This window comes from Mytilus galloprovincialis, chromosome 1, assembly GCF_965363235.1.
Source record: "Mytilus galloprovincialis chromosome 1, xbMytGall1.hap1.1, whole genome shotgun sequence".
Taxonomy (NCBI): Eukaryota; Metazoa; Mollusca; class Bivalvia; order Mytilida; family Mytilidae; genus Mytilus; species Mytilus galloprovincialis.
The window spans coordinates 93715120-93735800 of NC_134838.1; the positions used below are offsets into that span (position 1 = coordinate 93715120).

At 31.6% G+C, this 20681-nt stretch overlaps 2 protein-coding genes across 4 annotated transcripts in view; both read left to right on the top strand.

Annotated features, from left to right (window-relative positions):
- Nucleotides 1-20681, top strand: part of LOC143045189 (uncharacterized) — a 116104-nt gene that overhangs the window by 74881 nt on the left and 20542 nt on the right. For all 3 annotated transcript variants that reach the window (XM_076217540.1, XM_076217549.1, XM_076217531.1), the window contains 2 exons: nucleotides 3896-3980; nucleotides 4743-4814. In XM_076217540.1, coding sequence (XP_076073655.1) covers nucleotides 3896-3980; nucleotides 4743-4814 — 157 coding nt within the window. The remainder of the gene's footprint in view (nucleotides 1-3895; nucleotides 3981-4742; nucleotides 4815-20681) is intronic.
- LOC143045179 (uncharacterized) lies at nucleotides 8213-18927 on the top strand. The gene is made up of 9 exons (XM_076217522.1): nucleotides 8213-8577; nucleotides 9480-9575; nucleotides 10736-11492; nucleotides 11890-12098; nucleotides 12618-12824; nucleotides 14128-14691; nucleotides 15290-15461; nucleotides 16216-16335; nucleotides 16712-18927. The coding sequence occupies exons 2-9, from the start codon at nucleotides 9486-9488 to the stop codon at nucleotides 17380-17382; spliced, it is 2790 nt and encodes a 929-aa protein (XP_076073637.1). The 5' UTR covers nucleotides 8213-8577; nucleotides 9480-9485; the 3' UTR covers nucleotides 17383-18927.

The window sequence follows — 20681 nt, forward strand, 5'->3', positions numbered from 1 at the left end:
TTATTTGTAACCTATTATAAAACTTTACGTTGAGTACTGTGTTTTTCGTTCAAGACTACGGCTTTTTAAAACGATATTGTTGGGTCAGGTTTCATTTTAATTAATTTGATATCAATAGAAGAAAAATTGTTACATGCTTATTAGTTTATTTGTTTATAATTTTGTTGTGAGGCGTTTTTTCTTTCTGTTGATATCATAAACACGAAATGCCTTCGCCTATGCGTATAAAAAAAAAAAAAAAAAAAAAAAGTGTTTTAAGTCCGGCTGCACACAGAACAACGTACATAATGCTGTGATTTCTAATTGGAGTTATTTAGATAATTTCTATGAGGTTTAAGACAGCACAGGCATGCTTGTTGGATTCATTATAGACCGCAGAAAGTAGTTTCTCTTTCGTGTGTCCTTTCTTGGAGTAAGGGAGATAACTTGCGTAACTAACGACGAACGTTTTTAATCCCGTATTCTGCTAGAGGTGTGCAATTACGTACACTTCACCTTAAGCAGCCCAAGAGTTGTTAGACTGAAGAGTCACCTTCTTTTGGCTCTTGGTTGATAGATTTCTTTTTGGAAACTTATCACACACATCTCCTTATTTTATCAAGTTCATCATGCACATTTTAAGATAAATCAGTACAGGGTGACTAATCCATATGAATTCTTACACAATATTATGTTTTAATACAATGCCCTTTTGCTTTTGATATTTATACCATATTACCATTTAAGCGTCTGTTGTGATTTTTTGTTGTTTTATGATTAATAGGTCAACTATATTTGGTATATAGAATTATTGTAAGGTACAATGTATGTTAGACAGGGTTCAAATGACCTTCAATTCATGAATCAGTAATTAAGGTTAGCTTTTTGGGAATAGGTCAGTTTCTAAGATACATTTATGTTTTTGTGACAGGTCAATTATCAGATACTTTAAGGGTAAGGTCAACTAGATTTTGTGTTTTGAATGATTGTAAAAGAATAACAATGACACAAAATCGTTATGTGCATACCAAAAACACACAAAAAGCAAAGGAACAGCACTTTTATTGCTGTTATTCATCTCAAAGTCACAGTGAGGCCTTCAACATGGAGCAAAAACAAAGACCCTCTTCTCATGGATCATGGCTGATGATAAGTTTCTGTTAAATCTGCAGTAAGAACTTGATATCAAATTTCAGAACTAGCACTTTTAGAATTTGATTCTGTTTCCCTGAAGTTTTTATGGTTATTGATATTTTAATAATACCATTGAATTTAATACATGCGTTATTAACTATTATAACAATGTTACTATTTTATACAACACATTCTCCTGTGAATTTTCTACTTCACAGAAAATAAAATTTTATAGAAAAATGTTCTGCTCTTCAATGTGCTTGATGTTTGAATTTTGTCATATTATCTCAAGGGAAAATACTGAATGATGAATGTAAAGGATGTAATATCAAACATACTATGGTTCTTTCAAATCAACAAATAGGAACAAGAATGACTATAGGTTACTTTTTCAACATTTATAACTTTTTCATTTTAAAAATTTGAATCCATCACATTGCAATTGTCGAACAAATAAAAAAAGAGACCAAATGCAATCAGTCAAATCTCCTTTACAAGAAAATTTTTTAATTAAGTGATATTTGGAGCAGCATATCATGATACCATTTAATTTATTGTGTCTTTCCAAAATTTTATCCTGTGTTGCCAGCCCTCCTTGCATCTAAGAAGTTGGTGTTGGTAAAGATTGTTAGATATAAAGTTACAATTGAATCTGCTTGACCATCATTTGTACTTTTGGCTAATTTGCAGTTATAAGACTTCAAAATGTGATAAATGACAGATTTCAGTCAGCCTTTAGGGTATTCAATTAAATTGGACAGTTATTAGGAATAAAACTTTTCATAAACATATAATATAATGAAATGACATGCTTTTCATAAAAAATAATATCTTTTATTTAAACCTATTGGACAGGAGGTTTGGTGATAAAAATCTGTTTACAATAATACATAAGTAAATGGAAACACTCGGAATAACCAAAATTACTGCGCAGTACAACAGACTTCCTCTACCACAACCTAACATTTCATTTTGAATTAAAATGTGTTTTTTATGGGAGTTATGTCCCCTTAACATAATTAGTTCATACTTTTAGTATCCTACATTTTAATCATGGCTTGAATAAATTTCCTAGGAAGGGATTGTATATGATGCAAATAAACCTCCCAAGTGGTTATTTTACAATTATCTTTTAAATTTACCCTCCCTTGCTTTTAGTTAGCATCCTAAAAATCTTAAACTTATGTTAGAACTGCCTGTGTAAATCAAATGTAATGATTTTAGGTCAAGAGCTTATAATATTTGAATATAAGTTTTATTGTTAGCCATCTGTTTTCAAGTTTAAAAATCACTAGAAAGCTTATAAAAACCTACAGGCTGTTTACAGTTTGTTAAATCAACGTATATTCAGATTTAAAAAGCCGAACGGAAATTATCTTCCAACTTCGACATATGTTTCACTGCCAATTTGCATTTTTATAAACAGTATGTGCTTACATTATACAAATATTTTGATTTATTTGACGGAAATGGCTTGAATGTATGAAAGTAGAATTGAAAGAATTTTGACTGAGAAATGTGCAATATGTAAATTATTTCTCTCAAATTGTTACCAAGGATGACAATAACTTGAAACACATGGACTCATCGATAAAACCATCATTTCACAAAGGAAAATTGGGTCGTAAATTTGTTTTTCATATTGCTGTGTTGAAAAAAATAGAATTACAAGTTTTAAATCTATAATTGAAATCAGCTGAACATTTTTAAAAGTACAATAAAGAACCATTTGTGTCCTCTAAGATTAGTTTTAAGAATGCTTAGACAGTAATTTTATATCTTTGTTATTATAAAAACCCATTTTATAAAAATGATTTTTTTCTCAAATATGAAATAAATCAGCTGGATGCTTTTGTTATCTAAACAATAAAAATCTGTAAACCTGACTGTTACATTGTTTAATCTTGTAAATTAATTAACCTAGAAGGAATTATGAGTATTTTGTCCTACATTAAAAAAATGTGTCATGTAAGTATTTATATGTCCACATGTAGTGTGAAACAGTCAATTTTAATGATAAATTTGGAGATTGGTACAGTAAGGTTGTGACAGGCACTTTGTCTTATTTGTCATTGTAATATCTGTTTTGTGTTCTGAGTTTATATCAAAATCTTTTCATAATTAAAAAAAATCTGCTGTATATAACCCCCCCCCCCCCCAAAAAAAAAATATATATATATATATATATATATCAAGCAAACAAAAAAGCATGTTAAAAGTGGTAAAACAGAACCCCAATTCCACAGTCTGTACTCAATGTCATCATTAGTTAAAAGCAATGACATTTAATTTAAGTTTATTTAACTGTAAACCAACTCATTTTCGTGATTTCCCTGAGAAGAAAAAAGAAAACGCCAAAACAAATAATTGTGTGTATGTAAAACTTGGATCAAGTAAATTTGAAAATTACAGTGAAGTGGGCAAGAAAGGGCTAGATGTGACATAAAGTTTCCACAAAATATAAGTTGGTTTAAGGTCTATATTATTCTTGGCAAAGTCACACAATTAACAAGAGGTTGGCCATCTTAAGAAAGAATTAAGCTGTTAGCAGTCTTTTAGAATAGAAAATACCTCCAAAAGCCATTACAAATTGATAGTGGAAGAACTATGACAAAATACAAAAGTTTTCTGATCATACTTCTTGTTTTAAAACTACATGTATTCATATACTTCTTGTTTTAAAACTACATGTATTCAATCCATGTTCTTCAGATTGGTTTGCATTGACTGAAGTTCAAAATTGTTGAGCCACAATTTTAAATAATTTTTTTTCATATTACAGGAACTACCCTTAGAAGAGTTAAAGAAAGGATGTTTAGAACACCTTGAAATAATGTCCAAAAAGAGAATCAGAGGAATTCTAGCAGGTAATCTATTAATGTTTGAAGCATTGTTGTACATGGTGTTTATGCCCCATCTACAACAGTAGAGAGGCATTATGTTTTCTGGGCTCTGCATCTGTCACATGTCAGGTTAAAGTTTTGGTTTGAGGTTAGTTTGTTGTTTCATCAACTTGTAATTTAGTACACATGTTTATTATGAAGTGAACTGTTTATTAATTATGCCAAATAAGGGCTTTGGCAATATTTCGTGGCTAACTGGATATGAAAATGTGTAAGACAGTGCAATCACAACCAATGATGGCCTTCATTCTGGTTTTTGGATGTTCAGTTTGCAATATATTTTTTATACATTGAAAAAGTCATATGAGATATGTTTGCCTGGTAAAACTATCACAGAAGATAAATTCATGTATCAAATAAAGAGAACTTATATGTCTTAGTTGATATACCACAAGGTTCTCATCAGTGTGGTATTTACTTAGGCAAGTAGGCAAGAAAAAGATTCATATGTTTCAGTTAAATGTGTTAATTTACAAAAGATTTTTCATTATCAATATAATGGAATTTGATGCGACTGTCATACAAGTGAGAGGTGTAGCTAGCTATAAAACCAGGTTCAATCCACCATTTCCTACACAAGAAAATGCCTGTACCAAGTCAGGAATATGACAGTTGTTATCCATTCGTTTGATGTGTTTGAGCTTTTGATTTTGCCATTTGGGTGGGGACTTTCCATTTTGAATTTTCCTGGAAGTATTTTTGTGATTTTGTGCTTGTTTATTACAGGTGATGATCCGGGTACTATTTCCTCCTCAGGAACAGAGGAAGACTCCTCTGGTGAGGAACAGGAGGAGGAAGGTAATATGATAAAAGATAGTTAAATACTTAAGTATTCAATGTCTATGCCTTACTAGAACGTCACCAACTAAGTTATAGATGTGGGTCAAGACTTTGCTAACCTTTTGCAGTCAGCTAACAATGTTCGAAAAGCACAAATTTATTTGTCTTGTCACAGTTATTCCATAATTCATATAGAAATAAGAAGATGTGGTATGGTTTCCAATGAGACAACTCTCACTCAGAGACCAATGACATAAAAGTTAACATCTACAGATCACGGTATGGCCTTCAACAACTTCATTTGTCTTTATACAGTAGTTCCAGTGGCCGGGGTATTACATAAAGGGGAACACTGTTTCACTGACAAAGTTTTACAAAATAATATGCTAAAAAGATATCTTGAGCCCATCACATTGCCTTCAAGGACTAACAAGTGGTACTACAATTTGGCAAGATTAAATGGCTTTCAATCAGACAATGAAATTAACACTTCAGGAATAAAACTTTCCAAGTTATAAGTACATAACAAGAGACAACAAAACATGTAACTAACATGAACTTCGTATCAAAATACATTTTGATATACAGAAATATTTAGCAGTATTAAAAACCAAGGTCATTGGTTGAAATGGTTAGCTACAGTGAAATTTGTTAAATCCTCAAATACTTTGCTTGGAGGCATGTTTTGTGCATTTAATGCATTTTGACATCTTGCAAATCATTCTGTCTAAATCCGTATTAGGGTCTATCTTTGACTTACTTTAAGGTTTGAGATTTTGCTGCTTGTTGTATTGATAGCCCCACTGTGACTTTCAGATGAAAAACAGCAATAGGAGTGCTGGTCCTCGACTTTAGGTTAAGTCAAGTTCGTTTGAGATTAAAGGTTTTTATACGCCCATCGTCTTTTAGACGGGACGTATTATGGTATACCGTTGTCCGTCCGTCCGTCCGTCGTCCACACTTCGGACAATAACTCAAAAACACTTTCACCAATTTCCATGAAACTTAAGTGAATTGTTTATATCTATTGACGTAAGCTCCCTTTCGTTTTTTTTTAATTTCAGATTTTAAGTTTTGGATTTATGGGCCTTTATTCATAAAAAAGGGGGGATTTTCAACACTTCGGACAATAACTCAAAAAGGCTTTTACCAATGTCCATGAAACTTTGGTGAATTGTTTATATCTATTGATATAAGCTCCCTTTCAATTTTTATAAATTTCAGATTTTAAGTTTTGGATTTATGGGGCTTTATTCATAAAAAAGGGGGATTTTCAACACTTCGGACAATAACTCAAAAAGGCTTTCACCAATGTCCATGAAACTTTGGTGAATTGTTTATATCTATTGATGTAAGCTCCCTTTCAATTTTTATAAATTTCAGATTTTAATATCAATTCTCTGTAAATATAAAAATGAGCTGGCCATGACATGATACAGAATTCCACCAAATTTCGCCTCAATACATTTAATGTCTTAATTTTCAAAAAAAAATATTTGCCACTCCATAATCATAATGTGTCACCCTGTTGTTGCCATGGAAACATGACTTTTCAGGTAAAAATAAAGGTAATTAAAATATTGTTAAATTTTTGTTTGAAGACTGCTTAATGTCATGAAAAATGTTCTCCAAGCTTATTTTAATGTTTTCAAAAGTTTTGATAGGCCAATATGCAGATTTATCAAGGTTTTCTACATTTTAAAGAATTTAGTGGTTCTACAGTGTTCCATAGATCCTTAAAATCTGTAGATGTTTTCATTCCTTTCCACACTGATTTCAAAGTACTATCTGACCTAAATATAATCTATATTATATAAATAACAAAGTAAACTTGTAAATTGAATGGGATATTCAAGCATGTCCTTAAAAAAGTATTAAGAAAATCTTCATTATTCATTATTGATAATATAGAGTTATCTCCCCTGGTAGAACTCTTCTGATCTAAAGCACACATGTACACAGGAAGTATACACAATGGGAGAAACTTTGCAGACGATATCAGTGATCAACAGTCAGTGTTAAAACAATAGTTATGGTCTGTAATTAACCATGTCCTTCTGTAGCTTTAAAAGCTCACAGAGATGTGAATGTGTAGGTGAAAATTCCCCACTGACTTCTTTGTCATCAGAATTGCAGTCCATTGTTCTTACTGAGGCTGGTCTACTGCCAAGTGATATTACACAGAAGTTTCAAGTGTGCAGTGAACATTTTCACAGGTTTTTGAATAAAAACAAAGCAGGTTGCAAATCAAAGATATGTGGAATACCTGATATAATTTCCTCTCACAACAAAGACAACAAAATATATGGAGGATGGTATGGGGTAAAGGCAGACAGAAATGTATCTTTGGAAAAAGTGAAAGAGATTCATGCTAGAACAGGAATCATAGTTCCAGTTGGAACTGGTAAGTAAAATAATTAAAATGATTTCTTTTTTTATAATTTAGTATCATAATTTGTTATTTATATTTATTAACCAGCATGGGGATAACATCAAAAGTTCAATGTAGGATAAAAAACTTAATTCACATAGTGTTTTTTTTCACTGACCCCCACCCCCCCTCTTAACTTGATTTGGGCAAAATTGATTGAACAATAGGGATATATATGTAAAAATTGATTTTAGATATACTAAATTTGCAGAAGTTTACCCCCCTCCACATAAAAAACCTACAAAGCAGGCGCGGATCCAGAAAAGGGGGGGGGGGGTCCAGGGGTTGGAACCCTTTTTTTTTTGACAATCAATGCATTTGAATGGGGACATGTAATTGGAACCCCCCTTTGTCCTGGGTTTGGAACCCCCCCCCCTTTTAAAATGGCTGGAACCGACCCTGCAAAGGGTATTTGATTTAAGTTTTTTCTAAATTATATGAAAAGGGTAGGGTAACAGAACCCCAGCGGCACCCCCTATCAATTAAGTATTGAAGTGGACCCCAACCCACCTCCCAGGCAATACTGGACCATTATAAATTAAATCAAAATGTCTTTTATTTCCAAAATAAGAGACCTATTATTAAATTTACAAGGAACAGTCAGGATATTGCATAAATAGCTGAAATCTTTCAGTTTCTAAAGTTATTAAAGAAGGAAAAACACCTTTAAATTGCATACCTGCCAACTGTCACTATTTGCGGGGGATTTCCCCCATGGAGGCTCCCAAATTGAAATTTTTAAAGAGCAATTATGTCCACAATATTAACAAAACAATTAATTTTACAATGAATTGAGGCTTATAAAAGTATGAAGAAGCCAAAAAACAACATTACACTGTATTTGAAGGCCCCCTTGAAGGTTTTTTAGGAGTATGGCAGCCATCTTGCACGCAAAACCCCCATGGGCATTTTGAAATCTTGGCAGGTATGAAATTGCATGATTTTATCCATTTCTTTCCCCTACCCAAAATATTACCGATGTTTGAAGAAAGTAAACAAGAAACAGAATTTCTCTCCAAAAACATGTAGCTTAACCTGTCAACAACAAAGGTACAGAATAAGTTCAGCAAAAACTGACAGGTTTTATTTCGAAATATTTAAATTTGTCACAATCAGTAGTGTACTATAAACTTAATAAGGAATTTATAAGAATCCATTTCTCCTAAATTCATTTTTTTTCTCTTATGGGACAAACATCTATTTAATTTGCATATACTAAAAATGTATCTTTATTTATAAAAAAAATAATTTGAACTGTATGTTTCAGCAATATGTCCAAGATGCAGAAAGACCCTTTATTGTGGGCAATCCACTTCATGTAGCGTGGCTGAAATTTGTGCAAATACAAATGTAAGTTATAATGCTAGTACATGCTATTATTTTATTCAGAGTCAATGTACATGTATGTATGGTATCTCTATCTGTTAATGGGCTTAATTGTATCTGTCCGACTGTCATACATGTCATATAAAGGGGTATATCAAACATCATGATACATTAAAATAGTTTACCCCTAGCACTGAAAGTCTGAATACCAAAATAATTTATAATGATTCTCCCAATTTATTTTTATTAAAAAGATATTAAAATATTTGTTGAATATTAAATTAAAGTTAAACAAAAATTTGGTTGGGTTAATTTTTCTATCAATTTTGAACTGAGAAAAATGACAGATACAGGCGAATTTTGTTAGAAGATCTGACAGTGAATTTTTATTCAATGCAACATACATGTACATGTAGGTGTTGTGTTTCTATTGACATTCAGTATACTTCAGCATTTTTAATATATATATTGAGAAAAAAAAAATATACTTCAAGTTTTATGTGTGTTATTTTAAAGTGCATAGTACATGTAGTATTAATTTCTTCTACAGTTCATAGTTTTATTGAAAACTTGAACTATGTACAAATTACAATCAATATTAGTGCAATAAGCAACGGCAGAATATTAACATTATTATTATTGAATATGTGGGTTCATTCAGTACTTTAAAACCTCTAGTCATATATATATTGCATATATATCATTATGCAAATTGTGTTATCCCATTTTTTCAGTACAAATAAACTCATCAAAATGTTTTGTTGAATTTGCACATGAGGGTTGAACACATACATGACATATGATGGAACAAAAACAAACGTAAAATTAACAGAGTCCTGATAGCCTGTTAATGGATAAGCTTACTGTGGTTTATGTTTTTAAAGACTCAGTTATCATCTGATATAAGTAAAAAATTTTTTATGCAGTGTTTGATGAACAGTGACAACCTTGGTGATACATGTAGCTATCAATATGAAGAACAGTATAATCTCAGACCTCATCGACTTAATAGTGGATATAATGTAAGTATCATTGAAAATTTCATTTATATCAAAATTTGCAGTATTAAAGCTAGATACGATAAAGTAGGCCCACTCACAGCCTTACGCTGGTTGGGTCCACGTTAACGGAATGACATCATGTTTTCAATAAATGATGTTTGAATTGATTCTATTGAATAGGAAGTTATATAAAAAATTGTCTATATGTTGAATGTTACTCTGAATTTATTTTGCTACATAACGAGACCACAGACCGTATCTTAACCCTATACAACAAGATGAAGCATCTCCTTTTCGTCATGACTAAAGACTAAAAGATTTCAAGAACTTTCAATGTACTAACTGCATATTTGATAATTTGGTTCATTTGAGATCACTCTGATCGTAAAGGCTGTTTATTCAATCTGACTTTTGTTCCTGGCACATTTAAGAAATGACTGTAATATTTTGTCTGTCTTTGAAGAAATAACATAAAAAATTTGGTGCACACTGAATAACACGTGTGGCAGGTTATTTAACAGTGTGCACCAAATTTTTCTGTTATTTGAATAGACAGAAAAAATATTACAGTCATTTCTTATAATTTAATTCTAAATTCCATTCAGATTCCATTTTAAACATTGAAAACCATGAAAAAACGTTGATGACGTCACGGTCAAATGACTAAATTATGTCTATAGGCTCATAACAAAATTATGCCAGCCAATCAGAAGACACTTTACATCCAAAATTAAATTATTGTGCAATGTAGAGGATATATATGGAAATGTGGGTTCTGTTTGCCTGAATTTGTAAGCACTCAAGAATTTTTATTTCTTAACTGATTGACTTTAAACTTACAAACAAGCGTTTAAGTGAAAATCTCTTGGCCAAGTTCAAATTTGGGAAATTCCTTTTTTATAGGGGTTATTGCCCTTTGATTGTTTTTTTTAATGAATTTCATTTGTAAACATTCTAGCTTTTTTATTTGTTAATTAATTGACTTCCAATTTATATACAAGCTTCATAGTAAGAAAAGCATGCATTTGTTATTTCAGCAGTAATTTTTCAAATCCCATTAAACACATGACATGTTAAATAAATATAGCATTAAAATTATTTTGTCTGTATTAATCAAAGGCACACATTTAATAAAATTTGTGAATTTTTATTTATATTTTTAAAATAACATTTATTTTCAGTTTGCTGTACATGCTTCCACATCATCAAGTCAGGAAACAACCAGTTATGTTGAAACTGAAAGTTACTGCAATACTGATAGTCAGGGTACAGAAGCATCTGTTATCAGAATTGATAGACTTGGAAAATTCAATGAATTCTTGGAAACATGTGACATAAGCCCTGTAAAGTGTCTAACTGAATCTTTAGAGAAGTCAAGTGAGAGAACAAAAAGAAGATATTTATCAAAAGCTAATACTTGTATAACTGCTCTACTGAACACTATTTGTCCTGATGATTCTGAGTTCATCAAAAAATCTCTTTTTGGAGAGCAAGAAAATGACAAAAATAAAACCACAAGCTCTTTGTTGGATGCTATTGTCAGCTCATACATGGTTGCAAACACCTCAACGTTGAGGAGACAGTTATTATCAATAGCAACAAATGATTACAGTTTTGCAGAAGTCAGTGCCAGTATACCAGGATTATCTCACTACAAGTTTTATTCTGCTAAGAAACATGCACAAAATATTGGTTTAGGTGTTCCTGCACAAACATCAAAGATTCCTCGTTCAAAAATAAATGATGGACAGCTTGACCATTTTTTAGACTTCATTACTTCAAACCACTTGATCAAAGATTTACCAATTGGAGAAAAAACATTACAGCTTTCAACTGGAGAACTCATTCAAACACCAAATGTAATCAGAAGTATTGCCCCTGCAACAATCATCAGGCAGTATGCACAGCTCTGTGAGGATGAAAACATTCAGCGTTTAGGTATTTATTTCATTTGGATTATAATTCTGCATTAACAGTTTGAATTTTATGAATTTAGTATGTTTGCTGATGACGTCAGCCATTTTGTTAACAAAATTTAAGGTTTTCTGGCTAATCCCATTTCATTGGATTACCTTAAAATATAATGTCCAAAAACATTTTATTTTTAACCGCCCTTTTTGGTGGTAGCATGCTCGCCTTGGGGTGGCATGTCTTCCTGTAGACTGTTACCTTGTGTGGTAGCATTAAGTTAAAGATCAGGTTCAGCTTGTCCGACTAGTACAAAGCAGGCTTCATTTCATATTTATGTTCATTACATACATACACTTCATGTGAAATAATGTCAAAGATTGGTGTTCTTTTTTTTCTTCTTAAACTATTTTAATTCCATTTGCAGGCACAAGTACTATGTACAAGATTTTGACCGACTGCAGTGCTTCAGTCAGACAGTCTATGGAGGGTCTTGACTACTATATTTCTGAGGGAAGTCGAGCATTTACAGATCTCACAGAAACTGTAGAACAGTTAGATTTAACCTTGGATGAAAAGAAGAAAACACTGGATAATTTGGTGGTAGCAAAGCATTACCTAAAAACAGATTATAAGGTTTTTATTAGTTTTTATATTCCCTTTTTCATACGACTTCAAAATATTTTGTGGTTGTACATTGTTATAAGGTTATGGGTCTGTTATCCATCCATAAAAATTATGGTTTTGTGTCTAATTTGGGTAATTAATAGAGCCTTATGAAATGTTTACACATTTTATTGGCATATTACTTTGGTTATATGCCAAGGTCTGATATAGTACTTTTGTCCCCCTCCCCCTCAATACAAAGTTTTTGGGGGTGTATAGGAATATGACTTTCAAAGCAACCATTATCAGGGCCTTTTATAGCTGACTATATGCGGTATGGGCTTTGCTCATTGTTGAAGGCCGTATGGTGACCTATAATTGTTAATGTTTGTGTCATTTTGGTCTTTTGTGGATAGTTGTCTCATTGGAAATCATACCACATCTTCTTTTTTATATTATTCTTTATATTTATATATAGAGAGAGAAAGGGTATATATATATCTTTTAAGAAACCAATCCAAAGATTGAATCAACTAATTTTTTTTTCAGCTACATGTAAATACATCATCATCCATAGCAGACCATTGTTGTTCGTATGCTTTGAGTGAAGAAAAAGGACCCTTCTGCCAAAAATGTGATAACCATTCACATACTGATGAATGCCAACAGTGTAGTTTTGTTGATGAAACACTATCTTTTATTTCAAAGAGTGCAATTGAAAGACACTGGGATAATCCTGAAGCTGTGCTCTTTAAGGTATTTTTAAATTCTGGTAAAATGTTATGTCCTATAGATATAGGAAGATGTGGTGTGAGTGCCAATGAGACAACTCTCCATCCAAATAACAATTTAAAAAGTAAACCATTATAGGTTAAAGTACGGCCTTCAACACGGAGCCTTGGCTCACACCGAACAACAAGCTATAAAGGGCCCCAAAATTACTAGTGTAAAACCATTCAAACGGGAAAACCAACGGTCTAATCTATATAAACAAAACGAGAAACGAGAAACACGTATATTACATAAACAAACGACAACTACTGTACATCAGATTCCTGACTTAGGACAGGTGCAAACATTTGCAGCGGGATTAAACGTTTTAATGGATCCAAACCTTCTCCCTTTTTCTGAAACAATAGCATAACATCACAACATAGAAAAACATACGATAAAATATCAACTTCTTCATTACTAAGTTACTGTGTGACTAATACAGATGTGAGACAACATCTTATCAAATTTTATTCCTCATGATAGTTTTTGGTTTTAGTGTAGATAGATCCAATCTTTTCTCAAGTACTAAATATAGAAAAAAGTTACATGTATGCGACTTGGTATAGGAGATGCAGCACCGCAAGTCTGAGACCATCCTTCCAAAACATGTAAATTTGACCTACATTACACATTTCTCTGGTTTTTAGATCACCTGGCCTAAAGGACGAAGTGAGCTTTTTTCATTATTTGGCGTCCTGTGTCCGTGGTCCGCAAACGTTTACAAAAATCTGTTCCAAAACTACTGAGCCAAATTAAATCACACTTGGTCACAATCATCATTGGGTATCTAGTATAGAAATTGTGTCCAATGACCCAGCCCACCAACCAAGCTGACCAACTTAGCAAAAAAAAGTACATAAGGTGTAAAATGCAGTTTTTGGCTAGTATATATATCTGAGACCAAAGCATTTAGAGCAAATTTGATATTAGTAAAATTATTCATTAAGTAAAGATCTAACCGCCCTGAAATTTTTAGACAAATCAGGCAACCAGTTGAATTGGTAATTTTAAGAAAATTTTGCATTTTTTTGTTATTATCATCACCAAAACAAAATTTGATCATGAATTCTACATTTCTATTCTCCTCTATATTATGTGTCCTTTGTTTAATATGCTACTTGCACACAGGCCAAGGATGAGCGACAGGCTCTTTAGAGCCTCTACTGTAAATTCTAGATATAATTGTGAGAATGAGGTGAATATGAACTTGAACATAAGCACAAGTGTTATTGTATTTTGTTCTTATAAATTTACAAAAACAAGTTCAAAATTGTTTTTGTTTTAGGTTGAAAAAGCAATAGCTGATATCTATGAATGGAAGAGTCATATCCTTCGATCAAAAAATCAAGAAAAGGCAAGACAAGCTGTTGTGAACTGTCTTGGGGAAAATGAGGCTTTCATGGTAGCTGACTGGGCCATGAAATTTTTACCGCGAAAGTTTAGAGAGGGCCAGACAGATTGGTTTGGAAAGAGAGGCATTAATTGGCACATCACTGTTACTATGTTAAAATCAGAGGGAAGTGTGAAATTTCTTACACATGTGCATATATTTGAACAACCAACCCCTCAAGATGCAGCTACAACTGGAGCTATTCTTGTCGATGTGGTTCAAAATATTCCATCTGTCAAAAAGGTCAACATATGGTCAGATAATGCCGGTTGCTACAAAAGTACATTGACCATTGCTACTTTACATCAAGAGCTAGACAAGAAAATAAAATCCTACAATTTTTGTGAGGCTCAGGATGGGAAGGGCGCATGTGACAGGAAGGCATCCCATATCAAGTCGGCTATAAAAAGATATGTAAACGAGGGCAATAATGTGACAACTGCACACCAAATGAAACTGGTATGTTAATTATAGTAATGAGTTTAAGAATATTTGATATGCAATTAAAGTCAAAGTATAACCCTAGAAAGCTTGAATGAGGTCTGTCAGTCCAGCAAACCAGCTTTCCACACGTTTCATGCTTGAAGATATTGGTTTGATATTTGGTATATAGTATAACCATGACAAGTTACAGTCTGATGATTTTTTTTGCAGAGTTATTGTCCTTGGACTTGTAAAATTCACTCAAAATGTATTTAACCTATCAAGTTCATGCCAAATTCTAATGCAATTATTTTGTATCAATGGATCTGATTGGATGACAGTTAGCGTAAAATTCTCTATCTCCTTGTCTGTAACTTAGAAAGCCGACATTTTGAATTGCTGAATGTATTGACATGTAATTTCTACTATAATAAGCAAAACAAAACCTCACATGTTGCACCTCAAAATCTTCTGTTTATAAAATTTTATCACATTCTGAAGCTGCACAGAAGCCAGAAAACGCCTGGTGTTTATGTTTGACGTCGGAAGCATACATATGATGTCACCTAGTGTAGGGACCAAAGAAGATAACTTCTTTTCGCGAAATTTTATTTCTTTTATTATTTTTTTTCAGGCAATTGATTCGCAACAAAGAGGCCAGTACATGGTGAAAGTGATAAGTCCTGTTATTAATGCTGATGATGATAAGGTCTCACTTAGAAGTATTCCATTGATTTCTATGCTCCATAATTTTAAGTTTACTGATAATGGATTGCAAGTTTGGAGAGCTTATGATATTGGTCAAGGTAATATAATTTTATGATTTACTTATCAGCTCAACTGTAGCTTGAAGAGCCATTTTATTCACTTTGGATATCAATGTTAACATTTCTCAAGAATATTTCATTACTCCAGAGAATGGAAGAAAGTTTCCTTCTATTATGATTTTCAACTGTTTCAATTTCTGCTACCCACATAATTGTTTCTAGATAAATAGTTTAAGTGAACGACAATATGTTGCCTCTCATAATGTTATTTTGTTAATCAATAATGGTACCTCTGTCTTGTTACACAATGTGATATCTCTTAACCAAATTGACAAAATCATAACTAAAATGGCTTGCATAGATAATAAAGGGAAGAAATAATGTCTATTTTTGATACTACAGGTGACCAGTTAAAAAAAAAAAACCTAGGGGTTATGTCATTTGACCTTCAGCATGTATCTGTTATAAATTCACAACTAAAGAAATTTTGCTCTATGCATGAATCTTCATGTTTCATACAATATTCCGTTGTAATTGACAGTCCTAAAAATCAACCCAACAATATTAGATCTGTAAATTTGCTTTCAGAATTTTTTTGTTCTTCCCTCACTGGGATTTGAACCCATACTACTGAGATATCGTGACACCAAATCACCTGCACTGTAGCTGTCCTGCTTGACCACACGACCACCTGAGCTATATGTACTTCAGTATATTGATATTAGCATCCATACAAGATCCCTTTTGATTAATTTATATAAAATAATTTATTTGCTTATATTTTGCATTTTAGGAAAGTTGATATCATGGAACAGCATTATTGATAAGAAAATTCCTGTGATACAGCTTTTTGTTCATCATGATTGGTCGTATACCCAGTTTGCTACCGTGGGTTCAGTAGTTGTTGACAGAGGTAGTTATGTTTTATTGAAAAAACTGTGTATATGTAACAATTTGTGTTTCTTTGTGAAATTATTTCAAAAGATACAATAAAAAAGTTTTAACATATAAATTCATGATACAGAATCCTTGTACATACATGACAAAAAAAAAACAAATAAAAAGTGTTTTTATTATTGTTTTTGTAATAAAGTTAGGCCTTCAACATGGAACAAAAGCTCACACCTTCACAACCATTTAATGGCACAACACTTACAAGGTCACGTATAGACAACTTTTATGTTATATTATGATGGATTTTTTTATATATTTTGCATGATGTCTTTCCATGAAAATTATGATTTGTTTAGTATAACAAAACACTTAATTTTCTATTAATGTTTTTGTAGAGAATGATGATGGTGATGATGATGAGGAGGATGATAATGAAGATGAAGATACACAAAATGAGAGTAATGATGAAGATAAAATTACAGAGCCAGTTCCTAAGAAGAGACGGACAATATCAAAAATCTTTACTTGTCCTGAGGAAGGATGTACACGTTCTTTTAAACATTCATCTTCACTAGATCAACACATCATGGTGGGGAACTGTAATGTGAAGGAAGAAAAACTTAGCCTGGCAGATAGAACAAAGGTTTTATATGCTCAGAAGTTGGAAGATGGGAATTTAGGAGTGTCATTTACCAAACAATCTGACAACAACAACAATGCTGCTACTGACAAACTAAACAAAGGATGGGCATTAAAAGTGAACAAACCAAAAACCATTTTTACATTAGACCAAAAGGCTTACTTGCATGAAAAATTTATGATTGGGAAAACAACTGGAAGAAAAGAGGACCCATCAAAAGTAGCTGAGGAGATGCGATATGTCTTAAAAAATGGAGAAAACAGGTTCACTAGATCTCAATATCTAACCTCACAACAAATAGCTAGCTATTTCTCAAGACTTGTGCAAAAAGAAAAGAAGATCGATGAAACAGATTTAATAGCTGCAACTGCAGACAGTAAATGTTCTGTTTTGAAAAGGAAGGTTTTGAAAGAATGTTCTCTATAATTTTAGATTAAGATGTTTATCAGTGAAATATCTGTATTTTATAAGTCTTTTTAAAATACTTGTTTGTTTTAATATTTATATTAACTGTAAATTCAAAAAGTAATGAATGTATTTATTATTGCAAATCTCTGACCAGTGACAAACTTTTTTGTATAGGAAAATCGCCACTAAAAATGTCAATGCCAATTTAGGTTATTGCAAACCTGATTCTTACATTTTTCACATTTTTCGCATTAATAAAAACATTACAATAATTTTTTAATTTTCAGTATACCTTTTATAACACCTATGCATAAAAACACAACCCTGATCATGACATTTTCCCTGATTTTTGGCAGGGAAAGGGCACTGAAAGATAAAAAAAACTATTAACCCGAAAATTTATATATTTTTTCTCCCCACTACCACAAATTTAATGGAGAGACATATTGTTTTGGCTTATTTGTCTGTCCGTCTCACAGTTTATCAGTGCAACTCCTGTTGAACTAAAGAACTGAATTTTATGATGAAACTTGGTATGTAGTTGTGCATGTAAACAGGAAATTTTGATCAGCTAAATTTGTTGAAGTTATGCCCTTTTGAACTTACTTTACCTCTGAAACTACTAAACGGAAGGAGACATGTTTTTAGACGAAGACAAACTTTAATTGAAGTTATGTTTGTCAGTCCCTGATGAATCCAGATGATAACTTGAGAACCAATCAAAAAATGTGTAACAATCTTAACACAGTGTTTTAATCCTATAAACAACAGATCAAGTTCAGTTTTCATCTAAATCCAACAAAAAGTTTTATGATTTATGCTATTTTTAAGTTTTGCATCTGACCCTCTCCCCCTTTTTTGGAAGGGTCCAGATGACAAATTGAAAACAGATAAACCTTTAATTTAAAACTTTACACAGTGTTTCAGTACTAAAAAACAAAAGTCTCCTTCAATTTTCATTTAAATTGAACAAAAAATGTGAGAATTATGCTATTTTCAAGTTTTCAAGTTTTGCACCCCCTTCTCCCCCACCCTTTTAAAAGTTTCTTAATGAAAACCTAAAAAAAATAATTAACCTTTATAAAATGTGGCTGAGTATCATTATTTTTGTTGATTGTTTAGTGAAATATTTTGCCAAGAGACAATATATTGCAATTTGAAATGAACTACCATTTCCATGGAAATATGCATATTTTGCAATTTTTTGTCATTTTTTAGGATTTATGAACAGAAAGGTCTTGAAATTTCCCACAATTTTTTTGGGGGGTTTAAATCCAACTATATATCATCTACGTATATTACCATTAGTTTAATTTCAAATCAGTGTGCAAAGGTAAAAAAAATCTATTCAAAATAGGCTCCCAAAGGGAATTTTCTTGATTTGGTAAAATGCCAAAATTTGTATATATAAAGTGCCGTTTTGAATTATGCAAAATTATTTTTAGGAATATTTTTTTATATGATAAGAAACTTGAAATACAGTAGTTTAAGATAAATAAAGCATATTCCACTGTATTGTAAATATTATACTATATTATGTCAATTAAATTGGTCAGAATTGCAGTTTTTGTGTTTTTTCTCAGGAGGCCATTGTATGAAAAATAGGTAACACCGTTTCCATAGCAACCCATCATTTTGGTAATTTTTTTTTATTGAAAACATTAATGGTAATGTAGTGTGACTACACACAATAAGTTTAAAGAAATTTGAAAAGGTAGTGTGGCCAGCCAGTATTGACATTGTTTGATAATTACAGAGAATTGATATTTAAAAGTTTTGGATTTATGGGGCTTTATTCATAAAAAAAAGGGGGATTTTCAACACTTCGGACAATAACTCAAAAAGGCTTTTACCAATGTCCATGACACTTTGGTGAATTGTTTATATCTATTGATGTAAGCTCCCTTTCAATTTTTATAAATTTCAGATTTTACATTTCCGTGTTATGAATTTTTATGCTTAAAAAAGGGGTGATTTTCCAATTTTGGGACAATAACTAACACTTTCACAAAATTTTATGCAACTTTGATAAATTGTTTATATCTATTGACATAAGCTCCCTTTCCATTTTTATAAATTTTAGATTTTACGTTTCCTTAAGTAATGAATTTTTACACTTAAAAAAGGGGGATTTTATGAAACTTTGGTGAATATATTAATGTAACATCCCTTTTGATTTGTATATATATTTCTAGTTGATCATATAAATTCATTTAAAGCATAAAAGACAAGTTAAAAGAGCAACGGGCATATCATGCACTAAAACGCAGCCCTTTATTGTTCTTTCTATTCTATGTATATGCACTATGAATCAAACAGAAACCATTGCACTAGATTTTAAAACTTGATATTGCATGTTAATTTTGAATTAATTTAGTTTTGATTTCTTTGGGTGGAAAAACCATAGATACTCTGTAAAAACTTAAAGGTTATTTCTTGCAACAAAAAAAAAGAATTAAAAGAAATCTGAATAAAATGAAAAGACGTTAGAATTTCTGAAGTAGTAGTTGAATATACATACATATTTGTAGATTAAAAGTATTATGGATTTTGTCCATTTTCCTTGGATAAAGATTAATTGCTGTCGGACTACTATTTGACCATCATTGTCCATATTAGGTAGTTTCTACTAGATCTTATGTAAACCTCTTATTCCTAACCCCCTCTGGGCCTATGGTCATAAAATTGGTCAATAATTTGTCAAGTCCTGTTTCTTCTTTCCTTTTGATGATTACAAAACGGAGATCTCAATTAGTATTTTATTGGTTCCACGATCAAAAATGAAGAATTACATTTATTTTATTTGTTGAAATTATTGGAGAGGATGACATTTAATATTGGTTTGGTAATGTCCAGCTAGAATGGAACATGAAAGGCCAAATACATATTTTATTGTTTTTATGATGAATTACAAAAGGATAGACGGTTTTTTGTTGAATATTTATAATAATAAGATATATATTTTATTTACATATTTTGTGAAATGAGATCATCACCTGGTCATCTGAATAAAATGTTTATTAAACAAGGTTTTTTAGACCATTATAATCGGACATTTCATCTTGATCATTTGTCACTCTTGAATGCCAAGGTAATTTATGTAAATTTCATGTACTCCCGATTTGGAAGAATTTTAACTGAATTTTATGTAAGATATGAAAAGATGAAATGTAAATTACACAATGAACAAATGTTAAAACTGGTCATTTTTCATCTTTAGACCATATTTTGACAGGTCAAAGAAAGATTTTTTTGGACCTTTGTTTTTGTAATACTATTGACATCTTCTTGTTTCCTCATTCTTATATGGCTGACTT

What these genes read in the sequence shown, in the direction of transcription:
- LOC143045179 (XM_076217522.1), top strand. Translation starts at nt 9,486, where the DNA reads ATGAACAGTGACAACCTTGGTGATACATGTAGCTATCAATATGAAGAA. An exon ending in GACTTAATAGTGGATATAAT is followed by an intron (nt 9,576 to 10,735) that starts GTAAGTATCATT and finishes ATTTATTTTCAG; the next exon opens with TTTGCTGTACATGCTTCCAC. An exon ending in TTCAGTAGTTGTTGACAGAG is followed by an intron (nt 16,336 to 16,711) that starts GTAGTTATGTTT and finishes ATGTTTTTGTAG; the next exon opens with AGAATGATGATGGTGATGAT.